At 43.3% G+C, this 25,183-nt stretch overlaps 1 protein-coding gene across 6 annotated transcripts in view; it reads left to right on the plus strand.

The window, feature by feature from the left end:
* The window catches only part of CACHD1 (cache domain containing 1), a 130,495-nt gene extending 111,679 nt beyond the window's left edge, over positions 1 to 18,816 (plus strand). For 5 of the 6 annotated variants that reach the window (XM_046944716.1, XM_046944717.1, XM_046944718.1 and 2 more), the window contains 14 exons: positions 1,741 to 1,883; positions 2,516 to 2,706; positions 3,840 to 3,950; positions 6,281 to 6,403; positions 8,046 to 8,145; positions 8,265 to 8,381; positions 9,433 to 9,593; positions 10,265 to 10,351; positions 10,535 to 10,651; positions 11,601 to 11,752; positions 12,134 to 12,295; positions 13,419 to 13,496; positions 14,455 to 14,556; positions 17,138 to 18,816. In XM_046944716.1, coding sequence (XP_046800672.1) covers positions 1,741 to 1,883; positions 2,516 to 2,706; positions 3,840 to 3,950; positions 6,281 to 6,403; positions 8,046 to 8,145; positions 8,265 to 8,381; positions 9,433 to 9,593; positions 10,265 to 10,351; positions 10,535 to 10,651; positions 11,601 to 11,752; positions 12,134 to 12,295; positions 13,419 to 13,496; positions 14,455 to 14,556; positions 17,138 to 17,376 — 1,883 coding nt within the window. In that variant the 3' untranslated portion in view covers positions 17,377 to 18,816. Of the gene's footprint in view, positions 1 to 1,740; positions 1,884 to 2,515; positions 2,707 to 3,839; positions 3,951 to 6,280; positions 6,404 to 8,045; positions 8,146 to 8,264; positions 8,382 to 9,432; positions 9,594 to 10,264; positions 10,352 to 10,534; positions 10,652 to 10,743; positions 11,573 to 11,600; positions 11,753 to 12,133; positions 12,296 to 13,418; positions 13,497 to 14,454; positions 14,557 to 17,137 lie in introns of those variants that run through there. The other variant, XM_015291122.4, reaches the window with a different exon arrangement.
* Positions 18,817 to 25,183: the final 6,367 nt, after the last annotated feature.

Consider the following 25,183-nt stretch of genomic DNA (forward strand, 5'->3'; position numbering starts at 1 on the left):
GGGTGAGTGCAGTGGGGCTGGGGAGGAGGTCACAGCACTGTCAGTCTTGCTTGATTGAGTTTCCAGAAAGTGGAGCAGGAAGGAGGAACGATACCTCACTAAGTTCTGTTCTCTTGGCTGCAAAACACAAAGCACTTATTGACATCAGTCTATGGTTAGTTCTGTGAATATATCCTCAGAACATAGGATTATTTTTCTTCAGGTATATATAAATTGCAAGCATTTACACTTTAGTAAAAAGCCTAAGCTCAGTACTTGAATCTGTGCTATTTTATAAGAAGTTCTGAATTAACTGCTTTTGCTTGTAGCAAAGCTTGAGGGTCTGATGGTGCATTAGAGCCACAGTTGTGGTATTTTCTTATCTGTGTTGCAGTGCCACAAATAGCTAAGTGTGATTAGACTGGGGGAGTAATGGAGGCATTTCCAAAGGAAACCTACAGAAATTGCTTTGTCAATTGTTTGGAGTACAGGGTGGTTTTTTTTTCTTTCTTTAATGTGGTGCCTATCTTGATTGCCTTATATCTAGAAAGATAAGATATAAATAGAAAATACCCCCAAAACACCTTATTAAGCTGACAAGTGGAAAAACTTCATACAAAGCAAAATGCAGTCATATCAGAATATTTGGTCTGGGAAGCAGATGAAGGCCTATATCAGAAGTTCATAAGTGGTGGCTGCAGTACACATGGTTCCTGGATGTGTGGTGATGTGTTTTAGAGGAATGTGAATAAAAGCAGATCACTCACTCCAGTGATTTTTTTTTTTCCTATGGAGACCATTATGTACTGAGAAATTGGGTTCCATGGGTCAGATGTTCAGAAAGAGTGTTCTCAACCTTCATCATCATTTTTCTTTTCAAAAGAAAAAGCTCTCAGATATTACATTTTCTACACAATGAACATTTACTTTCTGATCTGTTCTGAAAAACACCCCAGCCTGCTACACATTTCTTGGTGTGCTTCCTCTTCTGCTCTTGTAATTCTCTGTTCTTTAGCTGCAACTGAAAGTTGCTCTTCTGTGTTTTCCTCTGCCATAGCCAATCTAAACATGGATGATTAATCTCTACCTCTTCATCACAAAGTCTTGTTCTCTCTTAATGGAAACCGACTTCTGTAGGTTTTCGAAAAGTAACAATTAGAAGTTATTTAGACTTTGAGAACAAGGGCACTGGAATCTGCCAAATAACCCACAGAGATCAGAGTGAGTGGATAACTTTGTCACTTCTGTGTTTGAAATGAGAAAGGTACTTCAGCAGCAGTAAGCAAGTAACTATGCTCTGTTGGGTTGAGCTGTAGTTCAGCAGCAGTAAGCAAGTAAGCATGCTCTGTTGGGTTGAGCTGGCTTCGGGCTTTGGAGTTTGTGGTGGTGTTTGCCATGAGAACTGAAGTCCCATAGCATTCTGTATGCCTTGCCATGTGGTGCTGCATCATCGACCCCATCCTTTGTTTTGTGCAGCATTTGGGGGCTTAGGAATGCAGATGCTTGATATTGGACCATGCTTTCATAGGACCAGGTCTGGCTGGGTGAGGACAGGACAGTGACTGCTGGGTTCCTCCAGCTCTTGCGTTGCCTCCCTCTGGGTTTGCTTCTGAGAGGAATAAAGAGCATAACTGGTGTAATTCCCTCCACATATCCTCAGATAGAGCACCACATCAGATACCCTTTCATGCTGTGAAGGCTTTTACAATGTAGTACATCCAATTCACTGTCCTTAACTTTCTAATATTTTGCCCTCTTTAGAAAGCCCTACAGTAATGCTCTCTGCAGGCAGCTTCTCTTCTCCTTACGAGCATCTCAGCCAGCCCGAGACGAAGCGGATGGTGGAGCACTACACAGCATACCTCAGTGACAACACGCGCCTGATTGCTAATCCTGGCCTTAAGGTACATTCTTGCTGTTGGCCATGCTTCTGTCCCTGCTTTCTTCCCAGCTTGGGCCTTTGGTTTGACCTCCTGGATGGTCAGCTCATACTACATTCATCCCAGAGGGCGGTACCTGAATGCAGTACCTGCATTTATTTCCTGATGCTGTTAGGGCTATAGGGTGGTAGTGGTGCTTTGGAGTGCTATCCTCATGCCTGGAGAGATGGCCATGAACATCGAGGAGCAGAGAGAGGACAGAGCATCTTTCCCCAGGAGGCAGAAGAAAAAAGTTGATGAGCAGCTATTGAAATGAACATGAGAATAAATAAAGCTGCAGAAAATTCTAAGTAGGAATTATTTTGGTGTTCTTAGGCATATAAATGGGAAAACTCTATTTTTTTTTTCCTGCAAGTGGAGTGCTATTTTTATTTACCTGAATTTAAAAAGCCACAGAGATAATGACAACGGTATTTCATTATAATAAGCTTTTCCTTTGCTTGGAATGTGCCGGATCTGTCTGGTGTGAGAAGACTTTAAACAAGTAATTGAGTTTAGATGATCTCTGATGGAGCTTTAGGAAACCCCGCGAGCAGCTTATTATCTTTTCATGCAAGTCTTAGAGGAACCCTGCTAGGTCTGCCTTTGTTTTGCAGTTCTCTGTCAGAAATGAAGTAATGGCTACCAGTCACGTCACAGATGAATGGATGACACAAATGGAAATGAGTAGTTATGAACAGTTGAACAGTTATATTGTGCGCCGTTACATAGCAACCCCCAATGGGGTGCTCCGAATTTACCCCGGTTCCCTCATGGACAAAGCATTTGATCCCACCAGGAGACAATGGTGAGTTTTAGGGTTCTGTTATCAAAGCTTTGGATAATCTGGTGGGGCAATGAGGAAAAGATTTGGTATCGATTTCATAGCCTGGGTTGTTACGGTCAGCTGTAAACTGCTTAAGTAGGAATGCTGTCATCGTGGGTGAAAGGCTGCATGCGTGCATGCAACTCGTTATTTGCTTCTAATTCCAACCCCTTTATTTTAAATGATAGCTTCTGTTTCATATCCCTGCTATAGCAGATGGGAATATAAATATTCAGAAAAGGAGCATCCCCTGCAGGGATTCACTAATTCAGCTCTCAGAAGTGTTTTCAGCTCCTTGCGCCTTCTTTGGCTGTGAATATTTCAGTCCTCTTGTTTGTTTGTTTGTTTGTTTGCAGTGGGTTCCCTCGCTGATGTAAAATAGGAATTGGCTGGTTTGTCTGCAAGCTATTAATTATGCACTAGAGCTGATTTGGGGAAAATATTTGTGTACATTACAAATGAGAGCCTGAGACTGGCAAGCAGTGTGGCATGCGTTGTGACACACGCCTTGCTGGAAGCAGGCAGCCAGGTGCTGCCCTGCTGTGCCTCTGAGTGAGCCCCTGAATGGCTGCGATGCCTCCAGCTGCACACAGGGGCTCGTGCTGGAGCTCCTCAACCCACGTTACCCCTGAAAATCTTTGCCCTTCATTTCGATTATCTTTTCTTCAGGTTTTCTTCCTCTTTGTTGTTGCGTCCGTTTTTACTGACGGATAAAGTGGTGGAATATTGCTCTGTTTTTGCAGTGAGATGAGGGATTGTGAAGGCCTCTCATTATTTTCATTATTGATGCAACATCAGACAAAGGCCATCTTTTTATTTAGAAGTCAGTCAGGCTGCTTGTGCAGTGCAGCACAGCCCCGTAAGCTGGTGTTGTGGGGCAGAGGAAAGCGAGGTGACGGCCTTCTCATACACTAAAGCATTTCCAACAGTTAAAATGTTTTATAAATCATGCTTAGGAACTTGTTTAGTGTTAAGAAACATGAATTTGGTAGCACACCGTTGTCAGTGTGCAGAATTTAATGCTTGACTGCAGTTCTCCGCAATCAAGGATATGGTCTTAAAATTTAAAGTAACAGTTTTTCCCTAATTACCAATGTTTCTTTTGCTTCCCTTAGGTACTTGCATGCAGTGGCCAATCCAGGACTAATTACCTTTACTGGTCCTTATTTAGATGTAGGAGGGGCAGGCTATGTCGTTACCATCAGTCACACCATTCACTCTTCCAGGTAAGTTGTGTTTCCAGGTTTGTGTCAAGTAGGAATATTCTCAATTATCTTCTAAAGAGATTTGCTTTGGATAGGAGAGAAACAGTCTGAGTGACTGCTGTGTGGTCAAGAACTGAAAACCAATCTGGTTTTATAGTGCATTCGAGACAATTCAATATAACCTTGCATAGATTCAGTGGAAATAGGATATCCCTGGGATAGGAACAGGTTTACATTCAGAAGGAGGTTTTAGTGTATGAATCATGAGAGCATAAAGAAAGATTGAGTGAGTGAGAATGTGCTGCTTGGATGACTGTGAGATGAAACTTCACATATATAAGGTGGGGATGGAGGAGAAGGAGAGGGACTGCCTCATTGGCAGGTTTGGGGCTGCTGGGATCAAGACAGTCTCTGAATTTGAGGAAGCTTGCTGAAGTTATGCAAACATAGAAGTTGCATGCACTGTGGTGGTGCTTGGAAGGGAATAAGGTGAAGGCAGATCCACCAAACTGCCAATGGAGGTCAGCCCAGCAAGACTGCTTTCCTAAACATCTGTTTGTGCATTTCTGTGGGAGTTCAGGAGTATGGGTGATGTAAGGAAAAGTCTGTAAGCATTGAACTGCACTTACAGGACTGCAGAAAACAGATCAGAATGAAAACAGCAGCCTTTGCCTTTGGGGTTAGAGTACCACATGTAGCTAAAGGAATGTCACAGCCATATAGGAAGAACCATATTCATGGATATCTTCCATGATTTAAAAAGAGGAAATGGAAAATGCTAACATACCTTCATTTAGAGTCAGTCAGGAGAATCTCAGCGTTTCCATCATTCTTATGCAGTTAAGTATTACTGCAAACTTTGTCAGTGCCGAAGTGACCCTTTTCTCAAGGACCAGACTTTGTTTCACCTCTCTCCTGCCAGGCCCCCAGCATAAGGAGGGGTTCATTTTGAGATGTAAGGTGCTTAAAGGAGCTTGGTGAATAGAATGTGTACTAAATCATACTGTAATAAACGCTCCCAAGATTCAGAAATATTCAGTTAGGTTTCTATGCAGAGGCTCTTCACTGAGCACATGGCTTCTTTGCATGCTCTATCTGAAAGCTGACTGGTAAGGAGGTGAATTCTAGCACTGCACTGGTAAATCCAGATCTCAAAGCCAGCAGAGTTCGGGGCAGTTTTTCTGTTCTTGGACACAGCTTGGCTCCATTTGAGGTTTTCCAGCACACAACATCTGCCTCTTCTTTGTCAGGAGCAGCACTGCCTAATGCCTGTGTGATGCTTTTCACAGAGAGATCTCTTCAAGGGAAGTAAGCACTTTTGTAAGAAGAGAAGGGCACTCAATCAAAATTCTGATTTTTATCTAGGAAGAGGTATTCCAGCTGGCTTTAAGAACGTAAAGGTTGCATGGGTTATTAGAACATGATTAACGAAGAGTTAAATGAAGTTTGGCAGATGTAAGTGTGATTCCTGGGTAAATATGACCTCTAAAGCTTATAGTCACATGCAGTTATAATCCCCACAGAAAAAAAAAAAAAAAAGTGTGGGGGGGGAACAGAAAGGGATCAGTGGAGTTAATAGTTTTACTCATTAGAAACAGCTGTGTGGGTTTCAGTAACATTAGTTGTCTGGAACTCCCATTTCATGTACATCTTCTTCTTTAGAGTCTGGGAATAGAAGACTCATGCAAGAAGTTACTTAGTGCAGCTTGCATCAGTAAACCACTGTACAATCACTGTACTGATGGTGATGAACATTAAAAAGATGAGACTGAGCAAAATTAGCACTTCTTTACCATTACAGAGCTATAAGAAAGTATACTTCCATGCATCAGCCTGAGACTGTCTTGTTGGCTTTGATGTATCAGTTGCTAAGGCAACCGAGTGCATTCCTGAACTGGTAGAAATAGGCACATGAGCACATTTCCAGTGTGAGCAAGATTTGCAGTGCACAACAGCCCTTCCTGCTGCTGTCCATAAGCATCCACAGAGGCATCCACAGAGACTTCATGTTCTGCACTTCCCTTAAATGTTTGTTCTGTAGTTGCCCTACAGTGAAGGGAAAATACCAAATCAGCATGTGATGGGGGATCTGCAGTCCTAGTTTGTGTTGTAAAGTTGTAGATGGAAGATGCACGGTGATCGGATTTAAACTGATCTATTGGTATGCATTGACTATTTCATTTAGAAAGCAAAGAATTCTTCCTCTTGAGCAGTGGAGAATAGATTGATAAGAGATTGTTTACAGTTACTGTTCCTGCTCATTTAGATGCGGTCAGAGTGATCTGAGCTTCAGTGTGTAGGTATGGATTTGAGTTGGTGTTTTACATACTTTTTTCCCCCTCCTTCTGCAGTGCACAGATGTCTTCAGGGCACTCGGTGGCTGTGATGGGCATTGACTTCACCCTGAGGTACTTCTATAAAGTTCTCATGGACCTGCTGCCAGTTTGTAACCAAGATGGAGGAAACAAAATCAGGTAAGCCTTTTCTTTCTGTTCATACTTATCTTCATTGTTCTGTTCTGTTTTGTTTTTCTTGGACCCGATAACCCACTGGCACTTTCCATCCTGTCTTACTGTGGAATTCTATTGCATTCATAGAATCACAGAATCATAGTATGGCCTGGGTTGAAAAGGACCACAATGCTCATCTCATTCCAACCATCTGCTGTGTGCAGGGTCACCAACCAGCAGCCCAGGCTGCCCAGAGCCACATCCAGCCTGGCCTTGAATGCCTCCAGGGATGGGGCATCCACAGCCTCCTTGGGCAACAATGTCTGTTCTCTAATTTGCACTAGAACTTCTCCTAAAGATTATGTAGACTTTTTGTTGCTCAAGATCAAACTAAGATCATGAGCTAAGAAAACAGCAGTAATGCAAAAAGGAAGATAACTGATTTTCGTTGATTGTATTTAGGCTTCACTGAAACCCTGGCTAAAAAAAAAAAAAAAAAAAAAAAAAAAAAGGGAAAAAAAGAAAAACCCAGCTTTATTAAATGAACACACTTCTGTGCTGTTTGTTTTCATTTGGGGCTGCCCCAGATACCTCCTTTTGGGGACAATGACCTCCCTAGTTACTGTGAGCAGTCAATATTCACATGTAATAATGATAAGTCCAGCTCTGTTCATTTTAACAATTGTTATTAAAGTATACTTTTGCTGTGTATTTAAAAACCACCTAGCACAGCACTAGTTTTAAGAGGTCCAGTTTCATCTGGAGCAGCTAATTTTAGTTTGACCTGTGTGAATGGAATTGTTCCATTTCCTTGGCCTTTGGTTGTGGCCTCACATGGCTGGGGAGAGACTCTAGTTTGGATCTGGAGTAATGTGATAACATGGTTTGAGCATTGTTGTTGTTTCTTTGTTTTTAAACTCTAAATTTGAGAAGGGAAGTGGTTTTCTGTCATCCTCCTGGTTCTTTTCTGGTTTGGGTACTTTCTGTATATCTCATTGTGTTTAAAATGCGTATCAGGATTTCTGGCTTGGCATTCCTTTTTTTTCCCTCTCCAGTGAAAAGCTGTTAATAATAAAAGAATCAGATAGTTTCCTCTGTTCTGCATTCCCTAAGTTGGAATTTTCAGGCATATTATTATATGCATCTTATATAACATAATGTAGAAGCTGGAGCTAATGCTTAGAGCCTTTCCATAAATACTTACAGGTATCAAGAGACATCAGTTCCAACTCCTTGGCAGGAATTTGTTTGTTTTTAAATGGATCTCTACAAAGCTTTTCTCTCCCTCATTCTAGTCGCATGCCTATTAGTTCTCCTGTTTTCTTCAACATCTTGGAAATGTTGCATGGGAAGACTTAACATCCACAACATGAGTTTGTAATGCAAACCCCCATACGTTTGGTGGAGTAAAGAAGAAAAAACAGCAACAGAACTCTAAAATGTTTTCCTGGCTCCATTGTAGACCATTGTAGTGCTGAGTGGCCACAGTAACCACCTCCCTTGGGAAACTGATGGGAATTGCTGGAAAGGGAAAGAAACAGTTGGGGAGGCTGTGAATGATGCCCCAGTGTTTTCTCTGGGGTGGGATGTCATTTAATGAGTGTGAAACCCCTCTTTAATTAGTAAGGAAGTCTAAAGGAAGGCTGTTTTCTTTTATCATGGGTAGGTGCTTTATCATGGAGGACAGAGGGTACCTGGTGGCACACCCAACCCTCATCGATCCCAAAGGACACGCGCCGGTAGAGCAACAGCATATCACACACAAGGTCTGGCTGCTTTTTCCTTGTACTTACCTCTTCCAGCTTCTGAAGGGGGAAGGACTGCAGAGAAGTTGCTGTTTGTGCCTGATCTGAAAGGTATCAAATCCTTTGTTTTTTTCACTCAGGAGCCCTTGGTAGCCAATGACATTCTTAACCACCCAAATTTTGTCAAGAAAAACCTCTGCAACAGCTTCAGTGACAGAACAGTTCAGCGCTTCTATAAATTTAATACCAGCCTAGTGGTAAGTGTGTCGGGTTTTTTGTTTTGGTTTGTTGCTTTTAATTATTGTTTTGCTTTTGAATGTACTTTGGTTGGGTTGGGTTTCTTTTGGTGGTAACAGGAACCCTTGCCAGGATCAGCAGACATGAGTCTGAGCCAGCCTGCTGTGTGGGTTGGCCTCTGTTCACCCTCATCCCAACATGAAATCAGTGATCCGGACTGCACAAATAGTTCTCGCTTGAGAAGTCAGTTGACACACAAGGGATTACGGATGGGCAGCTGTGGTTGATGTCTGCAAAGCCTAGTCCAGCATCACAAAAACGAGAGAGGTTTGTTAGGCAAGAAAACAGATGTGTTTACTGATGAAATGTGCATAAGTGTTTTCAGAATATCACTTGTCAGACTGCAGACTGGAGGTGTGGATTCCTCTTGTGCTCAGCCATGCTTTAGAGGTCCAAGCCAGTGTCCGTCATCTCTTGCTGTATGGTGAATGCTGACTGCAGTGCCACAAATCCACCCTTGCAAGATTACTGCAGAATTACTGAAAATATGTGAAGCTCTGTGGGAGACGTTGTTCTTTAGATAATACTTTTTGACATTAAACGAGAAGAGAAGGTGGAAAATGAGTGTCAAAAATATTTGAAAACTATGTCAAAATACATTGATTTATGTCAGGTAGACTTAAATGTTTCCCCCACATTTGAAATGCAAAGTAGAAAGTGTATTACTCTAAAGGAAACTGTATGGGACAGAGCAAACCCTTAAGGTTGTGCTGTGCAAATCGGAATCAGAAAGGAGTTGGCCTACCAAACAGATCACAGGTGTACAATGATGGTTACAAACTAAGTGCGTTTTTTCCATCCTCAACAAAATCCTTCCACCTTGTAGTAGTCTGGAAGATGAGCAAAACTCAACAGGTTGATAAGCAGTTGTATAAGCCTCTTATTTCTAAAGGCGAGTCTCTGTAAGGCTGTGCTCCCTCTGCTCTGCATGTTTCAGAAGGGGAAAAGACCGAAGCTCCCTAAGGACCAGGTTTCTTGCCGTGCCATTAACAACAGCTTGTTTTTCCTTAGGGAGATCTGACAAACCTTGTGCATGGCAGCCACTGCTCCAAGTACAGGCTGACAAGAATACCAGGCACCAATGCCTTTGTGGGCATCGTCAATGAGACCTGTGATTCACTTGCTTTCTGCGCCTGCAGCATGGTGGACAGGCTGTGTCTGAACTGCCACAGGTCAGCTGGAGATATGGCACAAGTGGGCATTTATAGTGTGGTTCTTATAACCGGCTTATTTTATAAGTTACATGGAAACACGGAGTGCAAAACTGAAGCGAAAACAAAATTTACCCGTGCTGTTTGTAAGGGGCATGGTAGTTTAGCATTCCTTCAGTCCTTTAATCTGTATTGTCACTATATTAAGGGTAGTTTATTCTTGATGTGTTCATATGTCATGTGTGGATAAGGTTTAAGACCACGACTGATTTGGTTTGTCAGGGGGAGTTAGGGCCTGTGGATCAGGCCCTTTGTTCTGGCATATTAATACCCACAATTTTATGCGAGTTGACGTCTAGTTTTTCATCATGGGGGTCCCAGCAACTGCAGGAGATTTTGGCTACACCATATGTTTGTTCCCCTGGAAAGAAGGATCCTTACATCTGGCTCTCAGACTTGCCCGGGGCTGTCTGCTTTTTCAATTCCAGTGGGTGGGTAACGGATCGGGGATGTTCAGTTAATGCATTGTCCTCAACCCCAGCACAGAGTAGGAACAATCCCTGCATTCCAGGGGTAAGAGAAAGGATCCCGAGCAGCTTTCTCCATGGTGAGCAGCCCTTATGCAGCTGCACTGTGGGGTTAAGATTGGAGTGATGTCTAATGCATTGTTTTTGTGTTTCTTCTCTCTCAAGAATGGAGCAGAATGAATGTGAATGCCCTTGTGAGTGCCCTCTGGAGGTAAACGAATGCACCGGCAACCTCACGAATGCTGAGAGCAGGTGAGAGCAAACAGCGTGTAATGAAAGTGAACAGAACAAAGTGTTTGTTCACACTAACCAGGATAAATATACAGCATTATTCAGGATAATTAAGCATATGACTTGTAATGGGTAAAGGTGATACATTTTTCATTACTTGACTGCAGCTTCTAATTCAAGGCTTTTCCTTTTGCCCCAATATAGGAATCCCAGTTGTGAAGTTCACCAGGAGCCAATGACTTTCACAGCAATCGATCCGAGCCTGCAGGATGCACTCCCTCAGTGCATTAACACTCAGTGCAATCAGAGAACAGAGAGCGGGTAAAGTGCCCTTCTCCCTCCCTGAAGATATGCTCTGTTCCTGAAATAATTCATGTTGTTCCTTAAAGTGAAAACAGCTCCTCCTTACACAGTTCCAACAAGAAAAGAAGGGACAAAAAAGGAAACGCAATGCCAGGATGAGATGATATAGCACACACCAGCGATAACATCGTGCTGCAGCTCAGAAACAGAAGACCTCAATATCACCGAGCCACACGGCACCATTAATAGCAAACAAATGGTTTCCAGTCACACTTTGTGACTGTGAAGAACTGAGGGTTGTGCAAGTACAGGATTTGCTGCTGAAGGGACAAATCCTTCCTTTTAGCAAAGCCAACGGCACTGCCATGTTTGTCTGCCTTTTGAAGGAAGATGTGGATCAAAGTGCTTAGAGAAATGAGACAGTACTTTAGCAGGGGTTACCTTGGAGCACGCTGGAGATGTTAGCTGCCTGTCAGCTTCCCGCTTCTCTCTTCCACTTCAGGCATTATGTAGAGAAGCTTGAGGGCCTATTTATTTTTTGTTAGTTATGAGTGGTCTCTAGGGAGCTGAGATTGCTAGAACACATCGTGCTCTGACCAGGCTTCCAAATCCTGTCTTACATCTTGCAGAGGACTGCAGAAAAGGGGTGGAACTGCAGTCAGGCTTTACTATGCTGAGAAATGTCATATTAGAGGAATTAAAAAGGAAGTTCTGCCTTTACTCAGTGTGAGAGAGGAAGAAAAAGAAGGCTTGGAAATGTGAGCTCAAGATGCAGGTCCCCTGACTAACTTACCTTGTGCTACCTGAGCGTTTTACTGATAAGTTTCTGTGGCCAAACGTTACATAATAGACAGGTTTATAGATGATTTTGGCCTCCCTTTATCTCTTGATTCTAAAATAGTCTGAGCTACGTCAAGTGAAAAGTTCTGGAACTGACAGTAAATGGTCTTCTGGTTTTAATTTTCAGGGATTGCTTTGGTGTGTTGGACTGTGAGTGGTGTATGGTGGACAGCGATGGGAAGACCCACCTGGATAAGTCTTACTGTGCCCCTCAGAAGGAATGCTTCGGTGGCATCGTGGGAGCCAAGAGCCCATATGTGGATGACCTGGGAGCAATAGGTAACTGCTGTTCTGAACAGATGCTACATTAACTCTTTGTAGTCACTAATGTATGCTTACGATGTCACAGTATGTTTCTAATTCATCTTCTGTGCTAGTGGTAAATGAGCATAAAACAGTACATAAAGGAATTTAAAACTAATTTAAAAAAGCAAGGCCTCAGGGCTGGTCCTGGGCATGGTATTTTTGGAAGTCTTGACATGTAGCTGAATGTACTTGGCACATTTGTAACCTTCAGATGTGCTCTCTCCAGATTTCTTCTCCTGTTTAAAGGGTGCTCTCCTGCGTGTGCAGTTGCACACCTAGAAACTCTCAAGCCTTTCTGTAGAGCGCTGATGTTGCTTTTTTTTTTTCCCATGTTTTGTCTCTTGTTTGATTTAGGAGATGAAGTAATCACTCTGAACATGATAAAAAGCGCACCGGTCGGCCCAGTGGCAGGAGGCATCATGGGCTGCATTATGGTGCTCGTCCTAGCAGTGTATGCGTATCGTCACCAGATACATCGGAGGAGTCACCAGCACATGTCACCTCTGGCAGCACAGGGTGAGCTGATTAATCACAGAATCACAGAATGGCCTGGGTTGAAAAGCACCACAGTGCTCATCAGTTCCAACCCCTGCTATGTGCAGGGTCGCCAACCAGCAGCCCAGGCTGCCCAGAGCCACATCCAGCCTGGCCTTGAATGCCTGCAGGGATGGGGCATCCACAGCCTCCTTGGGCAACCTGGGAACAGTGCGTCACCACCCTCTGGGGGAAAAACTTCCTCCTCATATTCAACCTAAACCTCCCCTGTCTCAGTTTAAAACCATTCCCCCTTGTCCTATCACTATCCACCCTTGTAAACAGCTGTTCCCCCTGCTGTTTATACGCTTCCTTCAAGTACTGGAAGGCCACAATGAGGTCTCCCTGGAGCCTTCTCTTCTCCAAGCTAAACAAGCCCAGTTCCCTCAACCTTTCCTCACAGGAGGGATGCACCAGCCCTCTGATCATCTTAGTGGCCCTCCTCTGGACTCCTTCCAAGTAAATATTGAGAGGAAGTAGTTTGTGAGAGTTAAGGCCACAGGCAAAACAAATGAACCACCTCCTTACCTGGTTTTGTTTCTCTCTCCTCCATGCTTCACCCTCCTTTGATTTCTCTCTTGCCAGCCTCTGTAAAAGTAAGGTCCTGTCCTCGTGAGGGTGCCTGTGTATTGCTGCCCTCTTCTGGGTGCAGTCTGACCTGCTGCCTGCGGAGGAAAGTCTGTCCAAGGAACTCAGTAGCATTTCCTGTCAGGAAGCTGAAGTACTGATTTTTCCAGAGCTCAGACGATAAGCCCAAGTTCACAGCTCTGTGTGCCTTGTCATAACACACTGGTTATATATGTTCATTTCTGCACAGGAGTGCTGATTTGGGGAGTACGTTTTTCACACCCCTTCTACTCGGGTTGTCTGGAACGTGCCCGTGTCTCGTGTGTATCCCTGCTTCTGTTCACTGTGCTGTTTGTGGGATCACAGATAGGAAAACATATCCCTGTGCTCCAACCGTCTTGGAAACAAAGCACGCCAAGCTCAGACTGCACAGTAATGCAAAGTGCTTCCACTGTATGACCAGGGTGACAGCCGTTAGTAAGTCGATCCAAAGATTTTCTCTTACCAGTTGCATTTTTGTGTTTGTAACGGTGTGCAGAGATGTCAGTGCGTATGTCGAACCTGGAGAACGACAGGGATGAGAGAGACGACGACAGCCATGAAGACAGAGGAATCAGTGAGTACCAAATCACTACACTGTAAAAAAGGGTTAGATTAAGAGTAAATGAGCTATTCGTTTTCTTAATAAGCTGGAATTAAAAACGTATATATGAGGAAATGCTGTGCTGATGAGCAGTAGAAAATGACTTTACGGTGTTCTAACTTAAATGGTAACTTCAAGGGCACTTTCAGTCTCAGTTGCATTTCTTGTTTCTAGAATTGTGTTTCTTATTTTAAAATGACTCTAACGGTGTGGAGGAAGTTTGTCTCTTATGTTCCCTATCACAACCATTTCCAGCAGCAGCTGAGCCACAGCTTAGAAATTACAACTGTGACAATACAGGGTATGCAAAGCTGCTACCTTTGTTCAGCCTCGGAAAGGAGAGGACAAGTCTTCAACAAATGTGTCAGTAAATCTATCTTGCTTTGATTTAGGACTCTCAATTTAATTTGCCAGTCAGTAAAAATGGCACTTTGCATGTAATGGTGCTGTATTGCAAAATGGCACAGGTGCACCAAAACCCTGGGACAGCTCTGGATTCAGACCAGGTCCCTGGCTCTGATCCCTCACTGAGACAGGGCTAAAACAACTCCCAAGACTCTAAACGGTGTCAGCACTTACAGGTGGAGAAATGAGCACATCTGAGTTTGATGGCTTGCATCTACTGCTCCTCCAAGTCCTTGTTAGCTCCAGTTTGAGTGGGCTTGCGGTGCTGCCATGGTTTCTTTAGCATGGGTAGGATAATTCTCTAAATTGCTTATTTCAAGTGAATGAGTTTCGAATGAATCTTGATCTATTCTATATTTAGATACAATCTTTTTACTCCCACTGCTCTGTCACTTGACAGTCTTAAAATAGTATTTGAGCATTCATCTTGCAGAAAGCCTGTTTTGCTGTGCCTGATGCGTCCCACAGATAAAATTCAGCCAAAGCACTTTCTTTTAAACCAGTTCTGTTTCTTTTTCTGCCCCAGTCAGTAACACCCGATTCATAGCAGCAGTAATAGAGCGGCATGCCCACAGCCCAGAACGCAGACGCCGATACTGGGGTCGATCAGGAACGGAGAGCGACCACGGTAAGGCTCTGAGTCACCATCCTGGTCACAGCTTAACGATTGTGGTTACTCACAGGTCTGGCATGTTGCAGATAAGGCTGCAAAAAAATGAACAAACCACCTTTGCACCTTATTGCTTCACAGTTAAGCAGTTTTGACACCCTCCAGCAGATGATATTGTCCAGCGAAGGAACGGTAGTGTAAAAGCAGCTAAATGCCATCCTGTCCCTATCTGATTCTTGGGATCTGCCAGCTTAACTGGGTTACCAGAATTTGGACCGACATATATGTTACTATATTTACCCTACTGGTTTTCCACTACCAACCCAAACAATTTAGGTCTTCAGAGAAGATAATGGACCTCTCCTACTCAGTGAGAGAAAGCAATCAAGTCAGCATCTCTACTGCTCTTTTTCTTTGATGGAACACGTGTGTGTTTCGTAAAATTCCACCAACATGCTGGATGCCTGTATTTGCTAGGGTAAAGTAAGTGTGGATTAGAGGTCCAGTGCCTCCTTAGCCTTTTCTGCTCCACATTCAGCCAATACTATCACCACAAAGGGAGTCTTATGTGCCTGTTAAGCAAATAATAATCAACATTAACTGTGTACATGTATAGCAGTGAAGGGTGTTCAACCTTGTGTGTTTGTTTCCTTCCCTCCCCCCACACACCATTCATACTGTTTAGGTTCCAAGAATTTTGATACACCTCTCGTGCCTTAAGACTACTTATGTCTTAAAAGCAGTTAGAAAGATGTCATGCTGTTGTCTCATGAGGACTTAATGTAAGTTAAGAGAGGGTTAGGTGAGGCGGTCTGCCACAGACAACAGCATGTTGTAGTGACCATCTACTTTATAGAAGATCTGTTCAATTAAGACAGTGGTTGCACTAATGGAATTCTGGGGGACAGGAAATCTCAAGGCCAAAACCTTGGAACATGACTGAACAGATGCCTGAGGGACAGTCTTGCTCTAGGAGGCATTGTCCTGGATTTGGGGACAGATTACCTGTGCTGAGAAAGATTTGCTTGACTAATGTGCCTTTGCACCATTTCTTGTAGCAAATCCTTGCCATCTTCCTAGTTAACAGGAGTAGCAGGGTTTCCCTATACCTGAAACGTGCACTTCTATTTTTCAGCCTCTGTAATTTCATCTTCTTCAGAGGGCTGCCCGTTCTTCTTCCCCAGCTCTGCCAACTGGAAACCATAACTCAGACCACAGAAAGAGAGAACCAGCCTTGGGTCCTTGGCCTGATATTTCCAACACTCTTTGTTTAGGTGTCTCAAGGTGAAAACTTGAAAAACAGAGATGCTCAGAAACACTGGGGTTTTTTTCAGCTCTTAGCCAAAGTTCTCTCAGAAGGATGATTATTCTAATTAAAGAAATATCTTTATTTCTTTAAACTTTTGCTCTCAGGTGTATTTGTTTAGGACACTGCAAACTGATTCTGAGTGGTGACAGCTGGTTTCAGTGTTAAATCAAATCTCACAGTAACTACAAGCACCTGCTTTAAAAGAAAGGGGCAGAAAGTACCAAAGGAACCTGTTACAAGATGACTTTCTCCCTGAGAAGGCACAATCTTGTCTTGCAACAGCTAGCTGTTAGCTAACTTTCAGGTGACATAATTTCCTTGGGATAACCCTGTAAAGGCAATGTTTCATTACACACAAAGGTGGCTGATCTGGTTTTCTTCAACCTCTCAGCCTTTGGTAGCAGTTATTTTAGCCAAGGGAGAGCCTCCTGTTAATTTATGCTATGTGCATGCCTAACTGGAAGACTTGGTACTATTGGGCTTAATGGAACAGTGCAAAACGCTTCCATGTGGATTCAGTAAATTTATTTAACTGTATGGAAAGCTGACGAGCTTTGCAAATGTATGCTGAATTTTTGCAAGTTGACCCTAACAGGGGAAAAGTGTTCCTTTTCTTCTAAAAATATAATGTTGTGATGATATATAATACGTCAAGATAATGTGAAAAGCTTTGTTACCTCCAGGCACTAGCCAGTGGCCCTTAGTAGGACGGATGTGGCTGGGATAGGGACAGAGGTCGTGGGACCCACTTAGTTTTTGTCTGTTTGTGAAATTCAAGTAATACAGACTCATAGAATGGGTTGGGTTGGAAGGGACCTTTAAGATCCTGCTATATACAGGGACACCTCCCTCCACAGACCAGGCTGCTCACAGCCCTATCCAGCCTGGCCTTGAATGCTTCCAGGGAGGAGGCATCCACAACCTCGCTGGGCAACCTGTTCCTGTGCCTCACTGCCCTCATACACTAAAGGTACCACCCCCAGCAGAACTCCCAGCAAAGTAACCCTTCTGCTATGTTTTGTTTCTGAAGTTAGTGCAAGCAATTCTTCCACAACCAACGTTGAATGGTTTTGTTACGGTGTGTCCTACAGATCGTAGGTTCCCAAAGTTTATAAGCAAAGATGCAGACAGTGGCCCCTTTTTCCTCTTCTCTCAGCTGAAGCAGCTCCTCGTTTATGCTCTGCCAAGCGCCAGCTGCGTGTGATTGCAGCAGGGTGTGGCACTCTGCACTGTGGATATTGACCTCCAAGTCTGGCTTTTCATCCTTAGCTCCGCTGTTTTGTTTTCTAGGCTACAGCACTATGAGTCCTCAGGAGGACAGTGAAAATCCGCCGTGCAATAACGATCCGCTGTCAGCTGGTGTTGATGTTGGAAACCACGACGAGGACTTAGACCTGGACACGCCGCCTCAGACAGCGGCCCTGCTGAGCCACAAGTTTCACCACTACCGGTTGCACCACCCCACTCTACACCACAGCCACCATCTACAGGCTGCAGTCACCGTACACACTGTGGATGCAGAATGCTAATGAACAACACAGGCAGCAAACCTTGTGAACAGTGATCCGTGCAGCAGTGGGCGCCTTTGTTTCTGTGCTTCTTACCAGGATCAGTTTAACGAACTTCCTGAGTAAACTCTTAGGCACAAGAGCTTTACATTCTCATAAATGTAAGGCTGGCTCAGAAATGGAAGGGAAATGTGCTTGATGAATGGACCTGCCATAACATTTAATAAAATGGAACAGGAGGCACGTTAGACCTCCAAAACCAGGGATGCAAGTTTATACAGCAGCCGAAGCTTTGGAAGCCCTGTTATGCTGAGCCAAGAGAAGGGAGAGCTTAAAAGAGCCAGAGACGATTTGGTTTCCTTAACTGGAAGAGCAGAAAACTGTGCAGCTGAAGACTAAAAAGGTGCCAGACGGAGCGGGGGGGTCCGTCGGGCTCCCTGCAGTTTTGTGCTCTTAGAAAGGTCATTGCTCCCACAGTTGCTGTATGGAACCTGGGACAGTGCATCTCCAGATTTTTAAGTAAAGGATTATTTTTCTACTATTTATTGAACTTGAAACTATTGAACTTGGGGGGGGAGGGAGGGGAGAAACTGTTAGCAGTTTTCAACAGCTACCACATATATTCTGTGATGGTGAAGTAGTTCTTCTGAGGAAGACGTCTGTTTCCTATTAGCTGATATTCATCCACTGCCCTGCTCTGCAAAAGGGAAAATGAAGAAGTCGTCTCCGACGTGTTTACATTACGAATGCTTTCTTTTCCACAATTGTTTTCTGTTCATTTTACAACCTGATTTACATGGCAGTATTTTCTTCCTATTTGCAGAGGAGAAATCCTGCATTTCCTTACGAAAATTCTGCAAATTCTGCCCATAAATCTCTCCATCTTAAACTCTTTGATCATCCCAAAAGGTTTCCCGTATGGCAGTAATAAAGGATTTATTTAGCATTGGTTACCAGAGAATTCCAAGTGAGATCTGTGCCATTGTAGTGTTTCTTTAGGACTCCACCAAGATGAGAAGTAGGGACAAAGCAGTGTTCTGCAAAACTTGGGTTACTGTGGAAGGGATCTGTTTGAAATCCTAATTGTAAGCTGCTGCTGTTTGTCTGGAATTTAACATTGCTTGGTAATTCAAACAGAGATTAATCAATCTGACTGCAACACAGTGCAGCATAACCATAAATTAGTTTTAAATCACAGTGTTGTATTTTAGATTCACATTTTGTGATTACGGTGATATAAAATCATTCTTGCACTGTGCGTATGATAAACATCCATTTATATGTAGTTTCTTTTAAATCACTTGTTTTAATTAATATGGTACTTAATACTGTATTATGTAAAAAAAAAAAATTGGTTCTTAAACAGTACAGTAAAGTAACTATATGTGTGCTATCAGGATACCCCTTTATACTGTGTATAAAATTGAAATCTCTAGTGAAATAAACTGTATATAAAGTATAGTTCTGTGGATGCCTGGCTGGACGGAAATCATTCTGTCTCAATTTCCTTTCATATTCCAGCTGAACAAAGCATTTGGTCACATTGCTCTTGTTTTTAGGAGCTGTCTTGAAAGATGTAAACCGTCCCTATAAATGTGTTGATGTGTTTTAGAGCTGTTTGCTTTTCTGAGCCTGTCAGTCACTGCCTGGGAAGGGAACGCTGTGGAGGTGGTCGGTGACTCTGCAGACTCATCAGGGCTGATCATGTTGGTTCTCACGTGTGCTACTGGAAGCTCAGTCACGTTTTGTATTGGCCGTGGTGCTGTGTTTGTGTACGAAGGGCTGTGAGGTTGCTTTTGCTGACCAGACAGCAGTGGAAGTCTATTAAGCACTGTGTTACGTTTTCAAAGGGCTGAATTGGATGTCCTGTAACAGTTTGTGGTTCCATCTGCAGACACAGTTTGCTACAACCTCTGATATAACTCTGGCTATTGGGCAGTGCACAAATGGTTGTTTTTTTCAGGTTTGCCTTTGTAAGAAAATGCATTACCTTTGTGATACTGCCTGACCAAACCAAAGCATCCGTGGCCAAGAAGTGGAATTCTTGAGAATGGAGGGCAGAAAGCAGCTGAACTTCCCTAACCCCAATTCTGCAGAGCTCCAGGGGTTCTCATGGAAGCTGGAGGTGAGATGTGACACTGTATCCAGGACTTTATTTGTCCCAATCAGTTGAGCCCAAAGCTGCCATAGTGTGACAAAGTGTCCCTGGAAGTTACCAACTTGCAAACAGAACCCAACTGTTACCTTGTCCATCTGCCTGTGAAGGAATCTCACTGTGCAGTAGTAGTTCCCCAAATTGAGTATTTGCTCCCCAGTTGTAGTTTTTTAGGGCAAGCAACATTAGAGTAGTGCTCCTGCATGTAAGGTAGCACTAACAAAAGTGAAGGAACACCTTTGGCTTGATCTGCACTTGCCTGTCTGCTGCGGTGCCAATTTTAATTTAACCCAGATAAGATTGTGGAGCACATTTGTAGTAAGAAACAAATTATTAATTCCAGCTCTATGTAAATGTCTCAATGGAGAGATGCTGTTGTTGGAATTATTTGCTGGGCAGTGCTCTCTGTTGCAGCTCTGCCAGAAAGACATCTAAGTGCTTTATAACATTGCTCTTTGAACAGCTATCAAAAAGTCCAAGCAATCAAAAGCCCCTTGTTTTATCTTTTATTTTTTTATGAGCTGCACCTCATTTCTGCCTCACCACTTCTGTTCTAGGACATACAAAGTGTTCCTGGTTCGTGGGATCTGGACAACCTTGCTCATGCTCCAAGTAATGAGAAGTGCCAAAGCTGTTGCTATTAAGGAGTAATCAAGGAATAAAAACAAAACATATCTGAAGGTGTGTCAGATGGTAGATTCAAATGCTGTGTTTCAGCACGCATCAGTATAATGCTGATAATGATACTGGAGTTCATCTAAAGCAAAACCTGATAAATAACAAAGGGAGCATTGACATAGTCAAGGTTTATAAGAAGCTGTGTGATAGCCCTCCCGTTTTCATTGCAGGTGCTGTTCCACGGCCTTCCCTCCCCATTATTATTTTACTGTCTTGACTGTGGAACAAGATCACAAGTGAGCGCTTGTTTGCCTGACTTGGATTTGTATACTGTGTCCTCCTTATTTATAACTGGTAGACTTCATAGCCTTAAGTTACTTGGTCGTTTTAATGTCCTCTGTGTTTTCTTTCATTTTTCTGGGGGAAAAAAAAGAGTTATTTTCAGGTTTTTGGTTTTTTTCCCCCAAAGAGTACAGTGAGTTTTGCATACACGGGTGTTAAATGGACATAATGCTTTCAGTCTTTGAGCACTCTGAAGTGTATTGACTTTTCCTGTACATAACAAGCAGGTCATCCATCCATGGAACCAAGCTAGAGATGGAAGCTGTTCACGTGTTCAGAGTATGTTGCTTCAAAATGGAGGCTTTTTTGTTTGTTTACTTTTTGCCTTGATAAAAAATGTGTTTTGGAAACAAGAGTGTTACAACCTGCCCCTGAGCGTTTTGTAAGGCAGCTTACGCCATGAAATATTATCTTTACCCTTGCCCTTGGCATGGAGAGAGAAAGACAGATGAGAATTCATCAGGTGTTCCCGTGTGCAGTACTTGTGACTATAACTGGTCAAAAGGAGATCTCTAGCTTTCGAAGGCTTTATTTTGTGAAGTAACCCAGAAATGGAGATGAGGAGAGAAAGTGTATTTGTCAGAGTAGAAATGATTGCAAAGCTGGCAGCAAGTGTGGAAAAGGGGAGGAAATGGGATGCAGAAGTCCTGGATCATGTTAGGAGAGCGTAGGTAACCCAGAAGGCTGTAGGCAAATGTAAAGGTCAATTTGCAGTATTCATAGCTCTTAGATACCCCCTTCATTTGTTTTCTGGAAAAGAATCCCAGCTATGGCTGAGATGTTCGAAGGAGGCTGTGCTGAAGTTTCCCCTCTTTTGTCATTCAGTGCTGTTAGGAATATCAGTTCCTGCAGCAGTTAATTCTGTTCCTGTTGGGTTGTGGTTTTCCGCACAGTGTCCATTTTGCCATTGATCCCAAGTAGGAAAAAAATAATACAGACATCAGAATATTTTACATGACTTATTTGCAGCTCATCTCCTTGACAAGGAGTGATTATTTTCTCTACTTTATGTGCTTTGAACTGAGTCATGGAAGGACCTTGGCCCAGAAGGGCTTGCGTTTTGGAGCCAAGGCTACAGTGGAATTTGGACATTCAAGTCCAAGAGTGAAGTCCTCCAAACCCTGCCTTGTTAGCAGAGTTCCAAGCATAACTGGTGTGTGTGCCAGTGTTTGTGCAGAACTGCAGCCAGTTCTATCTCAGTAGATGAGGCTGATGCTACCCTGCTACGGCACCTTTTACATCACCTGCTTTGGATGGTGCATTTCAATGCTGGGGCACTCCGATCCTCTGCCTTGTAACCCAAGGGAGCCTGAGCTGGCAGGAATTCGGGGCATACATGGGCAGCAGTTTCCAAAGTGACTTACTGACTGCATAGCAGCCTCCGCTATGACGTGCACTTACTGCTGAGTCCCAGGGAAAGGCTTAATTTCCTACATCTCTGCTGCAAACTTCCATGGAGATTTTCAGTGAATAAATGATCTAGTGCTATGACCAGGGAAAACGAGTATCCAAAGTACATAAGGAAGAGCTTCCTTCAAATAATCAGATCTACTCTGTTTAACCAAGGCTTTTGTTGTAATGCAGGGCAATCTTATGCCATCAGAAGGTGGTGATACCAGACAGCAATACCAATGACCTGAGCAAGGAGCACGAGTTGGATGACAGGCTGAACATTCAGTAGATGTGGAATTTGTACTTTCAGCTCAAAGATGAACCAGAGTGGCCTCATCTAAATTCTGTAGGAAAAAAAAAACCCAAAGTAATTGGTATTCCTGGGCTGGTTCCATCAGTGGTGGTGGTAGATGGTGCTACTCTAAAAGCCTGGGAGCCAGCAGATACTGTTGTGTTTTGTTTTACATTTCTGTAGATGACACTGGCAAAAGCACCACCTTTGAGTGCCGCCTGAACAATTGCTCTCTACTGTTATTACCACAAATGGAGCAAAACCAGTGATAGCAAAGAAGGGAAACTCTTGGCCAAAAAGCACAGCCCAGGAACCTTTCTACCCCACCCTCCACCTGGCATCACTGTGTGACAGCGTGTGCTCTGCACAGTGAATAGCCTCCACTTCCGAGACCATCCAGCTGGCAGTTTTTACAGGCAGTATGTCTGCAGGAAAATAATGAAGGAAAAGGCATTTCCACACCACACTGAAGTTCTGATAAAGCTGGCAGGCTGCTCTTTAAGTATAGGCAGCATCACAGCGGTTGAACAATGGGTTGACCTTAGATGAGGCTGCTGAGCATTTCCAGTTTGGTCAGCATTGGTGTTTTCTAATTTTGAAGCTCTTCCACCGCACCTGGAGGTACAAAATCAGACACACTGGGATGGGTTGGCACTGAGACCAGCAGGAAACCAGGAACTTGGTCAGATAGTGCCAGCGTGCTTATTTCCATTAGTCCAACTTTGTCAGTCTTCAGCATTTGGTTTGCTTCAGCTATCCATTCTCCTGGTATCATGTATGCAAATCACGGGCAACTGGGAGAGATTAAATGCTGAGTAATTAAACTGGATTATCTAATTCCTGCAAAATAACATTAACCTCTTTAATATCTTTATTTCATTTGGAGCTTAACTGAGGAGATCTCTATACACGAGCCAAAGTGTGCTATTATTCTAACAGCCAGGCAACCTGGATGGCAGGGAGTGGAGGAGGCTTTTTTGCTCCACATCAGAGCAGAGTGAACACGCAGCAGTCAGTTTAGACCCTTCAGTGTGTTTATAGCAAAAAGTTGTGTTGCATGACTGTTTCTATGGGAACATTTTTATAACCGAATGGCAGAACACTTGAAACTCATAAATTTTTTTAAGGACGCATTGGGAAAGTTGAGCTTGCATTGTGTCCTCCATGCCAGTTTTCCATATTTAACAAGTTCACTGTGTTTTTTAAGGGGAAAATATTGTGGTGGTATTTCAAACCTCCAACCTCTGCTAGCAGGGATAAATCACAGACTGGTTCATTGAGTCAAAACAAACTGCTGATACGATGCCTGTTCCAATATGTATCAGTGATTCAGTCGCTCACCTCCAGGATATTCTTCAAGTCTATAATCTGTAGGGGCTGCAGATGAGACAGTGCTGATTTCCACAGGGGAATGCTTTGGTTTGGTGTTACTATTTTGCTATGTTTTAACACAAAATGATTTCATGTTTTCCTGTGAGCTCTCAGCATTCATTTCCAGCTCCTAGAAAATAGGCACTTACGGAGGAGCTGAGACAGAACGATGTGAAACGACCATTTGCAGCACCCCAACAGAGGGTAGCCAATAAAAATACCCTGTAGGAATGCTGGGTGGGCTGTACCTGCTTTTACTAGAAACCTAAGAAGCCTTTTTAGTCAAACATTGCCAAAACATACTTTGTGTCAGTAAGTTATTATTAAATTTGAAATTGGATCTGGATGAGGGAAAATAAGGCTTGTGAAAAGAAGAATGGTGACTTAAAGCAGTGGGATTGTTGTTTGAGGAGAAGGTGTTGCGGAGGTCCCAGCCCTCAGGGCCACAAATGGGAGAGGACTGTACTGACAGCTCTTTGGTCTCACTGTCTTCCATTCTCCATTAGCAGTCAGGAAACTGGCTTTGTTTCGTGGTGGTTTGTTGGGAATTTTACTACACTTTTGCCATCTTCAGATATAACCTTCATGCTGGTTTGCTAATGATGTGCACGAAGCAACAAAGGTGATAAATTCTACTGCCAAGACTGTGATTCCTAAAATAGCCTCTTACATGATATTGCAGTGTAATGGTTTACTGACAATAATCACTCACTCCATAACCTCTGTTATCTTCTTAGTGTTTACTTGCAAACCACTGTGCTACAGAATGGAAACCGAGATGTTGCTAGCCAGTCTCTGAGTTAATCCATCATCCCTGACTCTCTTAAGAGCAGTGTTACACTGAGTTTAATAGCTATCCAGTCCCACTTAAAAAGAAAACGTTCATCTGTGGGCAAAGTCACTTGGAATGTTTGTGTCTGTATGGAAGAGTGTTTCTCTCGGCCCAATTTTGGTCATACACTGGAGTACCTGGCAAATTCCAGTGAATGTGAGCTATGTACCATACAAATAAGGCATAATTAAATGGTGAATATCTGTTTATTGACTGCATCTCGGAGTGAAGCATGAGGCTGCTGTGACCTCTGGAGCAATCTGTTGCCCATCTGGCATCTCTCAGACAAGATGGGCACTGCTGGGATGCGATCTGATCGCCCTGAAGTGTGATCCTATATTACCGCCATTCCTCAGTGCTTGGAGGACTGAACCCCAATCAAAATATCTCTGGTATTAAAATGAGCTTAGCAGTTAATTGGGAAGACTTACCATGTCACAATACTTGTCTCGACAAAATGTCAGCCTGGACATGCTGAGCTATTCTGATGGTTAAGCAGTGCGTTGCAGTGGGACATGCAGTCGAGGCGATGCTGGAGCTGCCAAGGGCAATGATGAAGATTTTGTTCCATCAGAGTGCTGCTGGTATCGGTTGCTCGTTGTGCTGTGCTAGGTTGGGAATTCGATATGGAGTTCCATTTGTTTCTTAATGATCCACACAGTTATTGCATGAATGTCACACCGAGAATGCCAAATGCATTCAGATCTGTAAGAAATAGGGCAAAATGAACTTCTTTTTGGCATATTTGTTGTATTTTAGAGGTAATTAATTTGGAAGCGTGAGATAAGCATTGGAGCTCCATTGTTGATGGTGCACCTGCGTGACC

The sequence above is a fragment of the Gallus gallus genome, chromosome 8 (genome assembly GCF_016699485.2).
Source record: "Gallus gallus isolate bGalGal1 chromosome 8, bGalGal1.mat.broiler.GRCg7b, whole genome shotgun sequence".
NCBI classification, from domain to species: domain Eukaryota; kingdom Metazoa; phylum Chordata; class Aves; order Galliformes; family Phasianidae; genus Gallus; species Gallus gallus.